This window comes from Homalodisca vitripennis, chromosome X (assembly GCF_021130785.1).
Source record: "Homalodisca vitripennis isolate AUS2020 chromosome X, UT_GWSS_2.1, whole genome shotgun sequence".
Taxonomy (NCBI): Eukaryota; Metazoa; Arthropoda; class Insecta; order Hemiptera; family Cicadellidae; genus Homalodisca; species Homalodisca vitripennis.
Genome location: NC_060215.1, coordinates 74,299,095 through 74,308,011, shown reverse-complemented (window position 1 = coordinate 74,308,011; position 8,917 = coordinate 74,299,095). Strand labels below are relative to the sequence as shown.

Here is an 8,917-nt window from a genome sequence, read left to right as displayed (position 1 = left end):
AGAACTTTAAAATCTACTATAGCTGTTCAATGACTTTTTTCTATAAACAAGAAGTTAGTGAAGATATTAATATAAATGTAGCTGAATATTGATAGTCAAACAATAGTCCGAGGAAAATAGGATTTGTATTGCCCCGGCAGAATTAGCAGTGATTTATAGTTTTTCAAAAGCTGGGTATTAAATTAGGCATTTTAAGTTAAAGTTTGAATAAAAATAAGTTTGCAGAAGTTTAGAATACAAATTATGTATTGTGATAAAAATGTTGTATTTTTTACAAATACAAAAATAAAGATGAACAAATATATTAATATATAATATAATATATTAGCTTTCTCTATAGCATGGATCAAAAAGTTCCTATACTTATTACACATACTCAAGTAATCATTTGCTGAAGAGTTACAGCAATTGGTAGCACTGCACTTTTGGAAAAGTTCTGAACCATCTAGCACTGTTTCTGTTGTTGTTGACAAAAGCTTGAGTTGGTTTTTAACAAAAATCTATGTTTATCTGCTGAATTTTAAATATAGTTGTAGAAAGAACTGCACATTCTGTGTTACGCTTGTGAAATGCTCTTTTGTGGTCATGAAATGTTAAAGAAGGATTAGAAAAAGATGTGATGAAATAAAATGACAGAGTACTGGTGGCAAAATTATTGTTCCAGTTTATACGTTCTGCTGGTATAAATTGCAACAATTGCTGGTTTATACCTTCCAGTTGAACCCACACTGAGCACAGCAAAAATCAATGTGTTACTTAAATTTGGGCAACCAAATGGATGTCCAGGAATGGCATGTCACTAACCGCAAATGTCGGAATAATATTGGAATTGTTGGGGTTAGTTTCCTAAGTATCAGAGGTTCTTGCTAGCCTCAACAAGGGTGTGCCATCCCCTGCCTGTTTTGACTGGAGAAGCTGGTTCAAAGCTGGCCTCCCCTTCTTCCGAGGGGACATGACTTTGAGATTAGTGCCCTAATTCTTCCTCATGGATCTCGATAGGAGGCAGCCCCTACCCCCTAACCTTAGCCTGAATATCCTGTCACTCCGGAAGAAGCGCTAAGGTCCTTATAGGACTAAGTGCAATTTATAAGCTTCTTGTCCTAAGAGAACAACAAAAAAAAAACATCGAGATGACCTTAAGAGTTGCTCCACTCCACCTCCACAGCTGTAACAATGTTGAACCCATTCAAGATAATTGTGCATATGGACAGTGAAATAATTATTGAAGTTATTGAGACTGAACTTGGAATTTTGAATATGATGGTTCACAAGCATCATAAAGATGTCAGGTGCCACTGTGCTTGTTAGCACAGCTTCTTGAAGAGAATTGTGCCTGATGACAAGGTGTGGTGCTTTCTTTTCAAATCTCAAACAAAACCTTAGTTATCTGAATGGAATCCTAAATGAAACTAAACATTAAAGAAATAATCATGTCAGAACTAACTTTGTAAGAAACTAACAGCTTTCTATGGCAATACCAGAAGGAAGTCTAGACTACTCAGCCATTTAACCATCAGTGAAAGCAGATCCACTTTTAATACACATAATTCTTGAATCTTTTTTTTTCACAGAAAATTAATGTTTTGAGACGCCTTTTGAAAAACCATAAACCAGTGGTATAGTTAAGGGGGAGGGAGGTAATGAGGTGGAAAGAACCCCCTTAAGAGTACTAAAAAATAAAAATAAATGTGTATAACAGTAATTCAACTTGTTTGAAATACAACAGTAAAATGTTTTACTTTGAATTAAACCCATAAAATTTATTCAGATTCAGATTCATGCAAACCCCTCCTTCATGATGTGCTTTTCAGATAGACCCATCCCCCCCCCACCACCAACAAAATCAAGTTCTAGCTACACCAATGTTCTACAGTTAAAAATATAATATGGCTCATTCAATAATACCTATTTCAAATAATGAAATTGCCTTTACACATTGAGGTACTGCAAATTTAATTCCTTCGTTTTGTCGTTCTCTGCGTTATCGAGTTTTATTATGAACAGCTTCTCCCTGTGTTTACATCAAACATTTTCCTCTGACTCCTAGTGGGCTATCCTCCCAAGTGATAGGAATAGAATCAAAAGTGTCTTTCAAAGTTCTATGTGCATTTTAAGTGTTTGATACTATTCATTGAACACTATAAATGTTATAAAATAGTGCAAGGATTTTTCTTATCTTTTACTTAATATGAGTCCAGTATTCATATAAAATAGTTTAAGCACTTCAATTTGATGTGGAATGAAAACCAATATTTTAATAATACACCTAAAATAACTAGTGCTTTTCTATTGACCTTATAACCTTACGTAAAGAGAGCCTCATATTCTCAGAAATAATGGCACCATTTTTTCTGAAAAAGTTGATACAACTTGAAATTACTCTAGATTGTCACTTATATCCTAACATCATTTAGTTTTGCAGTTACTATCTCATGCAAGGGTCTCAACTCTTAATTATTTTGCTGTGTAAGTAAAGTTTGTTTGGAGAACATGTTAACACATTGATTGAAACAAAAATATTATATTATGACACTTCCTTTTTTATTACATCAGAGTCATTAACTACTTTGGAATTACAAACATATTAGCCTTGTTTTTGTTTAGTGATTTCATGCGTTTCTGAACTCAATCATTTTGAAATCTGTGTATTTTAAAAGTAATTATCAAGTATATTGCATTTTTTACTTAAGAAGAAAAACATTCAGTTAAAACATCTAAAGGAGGATCAACAAAATACTAGACACAGTATTAACGTTACATTAACACTGTGAGAATATTTTTTTACTTTACTAGATATATGAAGAGAAAGCAATTTCATGTTGAAGTAAATTAAGACAAAAGAGTAAATACAAAGGGAGATATATTGAGGGCTCATTTTGGAGGACTTAGAAGAAAGGAAATACTGTAATATTTAAGTTAAAGAAAGTCTAAGTTGAAGAGATTTTACTTAAAGGAAGTTTAATGCTGATCAGAGTTAGGGTTTGGATTTTTTAGTCAAGCTGGATGAAAACCGAATCAGAAAAGATAGATAAAGTGTGTTGAATTAATTTATCAGATTTGAAAGACAAATCAGAGGCAGGTGAAAATTTCATTAATCATTGTATTTGGGCCTGAACCAACTCTGTTGTTAGGCAGCTCTGTTTCTGCTTTGAAAATTCAATATTGATTTTATTGTGGAAGTGGAAAAGATCAGTTACAGAATTAGTTTAGAGTGAACATTTTAAGATGACATCATAATAACAATTATTACATGATAATTTGAGGGCACATATAAACAATCAATCAATAAACAGAAACCACCAAAATCAATCAGTTCTTAAAACCTTCTCTAAATATATGTATGTTATAGGCACCATCTCTCCTCTTATTGTCTTACAACAGCTTAGGGGTTATGTGTAAACATTTTCCATCTAATATTGATAAGCATCAGATATATATTGACAATATCTGTAGTGTGTATGGGCACTTTAACTTTTTAAGGATGAGACATTTTTGGTATGGAATTGTTCAACATGAACATGAACCATATTTTTACTACACATTGAAAGCTTGGGGTACAGTACTTTGAGTAAAAATCATTTAAAAACATGTTCTGTTATTTTCATGCCAATACTGAACCAACACATAAAAGAACAAACAGATTTTCTTATATTATTTATAGAGTATAGTTGACTTTTACAAGGAACTAATTGTACAAAATGGTACAAAATGTATTTATTTTAAAGCACCTGCATTTTGGGTTGAAATTCGTTTGTAAGTTACTTTACCAAACAATATCACTTACAAGTTACCATCTTAAAATATATTTACTTGTATAATTACTGTAGCAATGAATAATAATTAAATCCTTATAACATACACCTTACAAGTAGTTCCATGACATAATATAGTTTTTCTGAATTCTTCTTTTAATTTTTTGGAGTAAACAGTGCATGTTTGCTATGAATAATTTCAAATAATAATTTATGAATAATAAACCAAACTATTAACTAAGATATACTATTTATATGTATCAATGGCTTGAAGCAGAGTTAACTTGACTCTGCAGTTTATTTAGCTTCCAACATTTCTTTCATCACTACAAGTAAAAATAGTCTAACAATTATTTATATGTGAATACTGTACTATTTAATATAGTATCTAGGACCTTAGTGCACTGTGGATCCTCATGGGAAAATGGCCGAGTCTTTGAAACAGACGCCAAGGCTATAATTTTTGAATAAACAACATGTAAAAAACCAGTTCTCAAATTGTAAACTTTTAGTAAAAGACATATTTATAACAACCTTTTATAAGATGTACGAAGTTTGTTAAAGTGAAGCTTTGCACAACAACAAACGTAACAGAAGTAGTAACATTAACTGACAAATCCAACAACATTATTTTCAATGCATTCCATTTTTATTTAACACTACTGTTCTCTTGAAGAGTATTGTAATAACACATTATAAATATACTTTGAGCTTTATAATGATTTATATAAATTATATTGGGGATGAACCAATTCTAAATGATGTTGATTCAAGTTTTCAATTCCATAATCATTCTCTCAATTTATATCTGAGCTTGATTTGAGTAATTTTTAAATAATGTATAGTTTTCTTAACGAGTCACACTTTTAAAGCGTGTATACCATTACTTATGTATTTATCAATGCCAATGGAGCAGTGTAGTTGGTACAGTGGTTATCAAGAGATAATTCAATCAAGGAGGGTCGAGCTGCTTGGATGAATTACTGTTCAGTGATCCTGTCCTTGCAAGCAGCCTGTCTGCCCGGCAATTAATGGCAGTTCGGAAGTTATTTTACTTTTCCTTTGTGTACCTTTACAAAACTGTACTTTCATTCTTAATTATTCAAATGTCAAATTCAGACTGGTCTATATGAGGTAAACATTTTCTTAGTAAAATTTATGGAATAACCATAGATCAGAATATAATCAATAAGTAAAGTTGAACTTTTCCAATGATGGATCTTGAAACCTTTTCCACTAACATTGAGAATGATATACTAAACTAAGGTAGAATGAATGTCAGAGGTTTATGACCAGAAACAGATCATTCCTCACATATGGGTCTGAAACTTAAAAAACCAGATCTTATTTGAGTGTTCAATACTCAACTAGTGTCATTAGTGGTTTACTCTTGACATTCATTGTTTCATTACACATTGTCCTGTAGCTAAAACTGGCATGGAAATGTGTATAAAATGGCAACCTGCAATAGATTCATGGGTGCAAAGGGACCTTAACATGAAATTATCATCTCATTACAACTCTATGTCCAGTGACTAAAGTGCAGTCAATAGTCAACAAAAAAATATTGATAGATGGCTATTCAACTAGACAAGAAATACCACAATACCACTGGGAATTAAGAGACTCCAGAATCAAGAATTAGAATTGGTCCATCCCCACTGATTCAAATTAAACTGTTTTATCTTAACACTGATAAGTATGAATACAATATCTATTCTTTAAAATGTTATTATATTTTACGTCCATAAATAAATATGCAAAACTTCATTTGGAGTTAATGACTTTAAACTAAAGAAAATTGTGTAGTTTCCTGCTAAAACGTATTGAAGTAGTTCAAACACTTTATAACATTTTTCAGAAACACCTATACTAAATCTTATATTTATTTTTTAGATCAAATGTATGGACTACAAGTATGTGTGTACTTTGTAAATAGAAAATAATGGTTTATAAATTATTACACAAGCAAGGAGATAGCATCTTTTAACACTATATTTTGTGTTTAAAAAGATATAGTAACCTTTTCTAGAAAGAGGAATATTGAAATCTAAACAACCCTCACCCAGGTTTAAGTACATTCAATTTAAATCTTTATTAATAAATCAAAATTTATATTTTAACCAATAAGGAAATATATTGCATTTATAATACCACTCTCTCACAGACTCAAACATTTGAAATTATCACATCACATCCTCCCTCCTCAACCCACACAACACCTATTCCCGGCTATCCCAGTAATTATTTCTTACAAGACTGAAGAGTAGAAGCAAAACAATTACTGAATGCTTTATCTTGCCACACATATGTCTGAGCTGTATTATATTTTTAGTTACATGATAAAATACTTTTAAGTCAAGATGATACAATCTCATAGAACAACAATAGCAACAACCAGACTCTGATAACAGTCTAAAATTTGTATTTACTATTTAATAATAGCGGACGTGTTAAACACAAGGTAGGTTTAACAGAGTAATGGATCTTACAATTCTTCATATCAAGATCTAAGAGTATAAGTCAATTATTGAAATATCTCTATTTTAAAGTCATTATAGAGGATACAGCCAAGTAAAAGTGATATTTACTATTCTTAAATAAGCATTAGTTTGCTACATCTAACATACATAGCTAACACAGAAGTACTCACAAATAAATGTGTGTTTGTGAGGACTATTATCATTTTACGATTATTTTATTGAACCATTCATTTCATCATAAATGTACTTACTATTGTTGCTTTGTGAGACATTGAGAACTTTTTGACAAATTTGTAATTGAGTCATACAAACTGTTCCTAAATATATTTTTTATATCATGATATTTTTATAAAACCAATTCTTTTTATTATAGTTTGGCAGAATCGAAATACAATTGTTCTAAATATTACAGAATTATTGCTCAATTTATGGTTACACTCACCATAAATACCTCAGTTTTCAATAATAAAAGATAAGAATCATGTAAACTTAAAAACTACTTATTACAACTTTTCTTTAAATTACTTATTCCTTAAGAAATACCTTATATATCCATATGCATAGCACTTTAGAAAATAACAGAGTTGTACTCATAAATAATTAATGAATATGGTTTTTAATATAAATATACAGAGTGTATAAACAAATTATTATAATTATCATCAGTCAAAAGTAATTTTCCATTTGCTTAAAATTTCATAAGGCGTTTTTGATTATGAATTGAATATCTGAATGAACCACTTCAACATAAAATTGTCCTCTAGAACATATAACAAGAGACAGTCACCATCAATCAGTTTTATAACTACATCAAACAGATGACAATAAGCAAGGGATTTATGCAAGTCAACTATGTAATATGTTCCAGTATTGAAGTTATTCAGTTATATTTCGCTATAAAAATATGAAACAGTGATATATTTAATCAGTCAGCTGTAGTAGAAAACTTTGACTGGACCAACAAAGTTCAGATGGCAGGCAAAAGTTATGACGCCTCGTCACACACCGCTATGGTGAAGTGGTGGGGTTTCTTCTCACGTGACATTCTATGGGGATGCCTGTGCTGAGGCGTTTTGGAGCTCTTTCTGTGACTCTTGAGTCCATGGAGCGATTCCATGTCACACTCTGCCTCGCTGAGCTCATGAGAATCGGAGAACCCTGTTGGTGGCTCAAGCCTCGTCGACAGGGGGAAGCTCCCACCTTCTTCCCTTCTGCAACAATCACAAAACTGAGCATATTTTATGGGCCAGTGGTAACATAAGAGAAATCTTTATAAATATATCAATTTGTAACTTGTTTTTAATATGAATAAACTCATTTCAGACAAGCAGAGTAAGAAATTTCAATTGTTTTACACCCTGTACTAGATATATAAATAGTCATGAATAGGTCTATAATTTTGAACTCAAGAAACATTTAGTATATGTTTTGGGCTATTGAAACCAAAATTTTTGTTTAGGACTGATCATTACAGATTAAAGGTCTTGTTAAAAAAAGGATCTGCCTTGGAATAAGTATAAACTTGGTATCCAGGAAAGAGCAATTCTTCTGTCAACCCCATTTACCACAAAAAAATATTCTCTCCTACGCATTACCCCTGGTCAATTACAACAGGTGTTCTTAAGGCCCTAAAGTGAAATGTATTATTGAGATAACACAAATAAAAAAAAAAACACATATTTCTATTATGAAAAATTTTAAGAAATATGGTTTCTTGGTATCTGGTTTTCCTTATTAAAAGTATTGATGATAAAAGCTATGATATCATATTTCACCTTTGAGGTAAAATGATTTGTCTCTTTATTGGGGACCAACTCCCAATAAAGAGGAAGTCCCCATTTAGGAGAATAATACATTTGTTTTTTTATTCCAAATCAGCATAAAAATTGTCAATTTTGAGTTGAAATTGTAAACTGCTTTCCGATTCTTGATCACGAGTAAGATTTAAATTTTCTTATTAAAGTATTTGTTTACTTTGTAATTGAGTATGACTGAACCATTCTATTGGATGAAAAACTCGGTTAACAAACTAAAAAGGCGTTTTTACTGCCTCAAAAATGTAAAATCAATATATTTTTGTTTCAAATATTCTTTTATCAATATGAATATTTAAACATATAACATTAATGTTAAACCAAAGCTTGATATGTATAAAAGGAGTTTCCCATATTAATAACATAAATAAGTTAAATTTTAGAAATGATTTACATACAGATCTATAAACTTTAAATTTTTACTTCTACTGGATTCTGTCGTTATACCAACACTCACTTCAAAAATAATCTTCACAGGACAGATTTTGCTATCACAAATTCCTCTGTAGCACACTGTTCACTTTAATATTCTTGAAGTTTATGTGACTGTTAAACTGTGCATGAATATTTTTGATCCATAGTAAATTCATTAAAATAAGTCATTGGGTTCCAAATGACTGATCAACAAATTTACTTCCATTCTTGGTTCAATTATCAAAACATTTGGGTTAAGTCAATATTTGAATATTGAGTTAAGGTTAGTATTGAAATAGTAAACATTCAAATTAGGAATTAATTTTAGACAGATAAACCATATAAAAGAATGAAATACTCTTGTAGAAGGAATCAGAAGTCAAAGGAATATACTGATACGATTCATGTAACCACTAGAAGATAATATTTTTCTTCAGTGCGGCTTCTTAAAAAC

The 8,917-nt window shown here is 30.8% G+C and overlaps 1 protein-coding gene across 1 annotated transcript in view; it reads right to left on the bottom strand.

The window, feature by feature from the left end:
• Positions 1–1,011: 1,011 nt before the first annotated feature.
• LOC124369478 (Down syndrome cell adhesion molecule-like protein Dscam2) overlaps positions 1,012–8,917 on the bottom strand; it is a 187,190-nt gene continuing 179,284 nt past the window's right edge. Inside the window, 1 exon segment of the mRNA XM_046827490.1 lies at positions 1,012–7,446. Coding sequence (XP_046683446.1) covers positions 7,221–7,446 — 226 coding nt within the window. The 3' untranslated portion in view covers positions 1,012–7,220.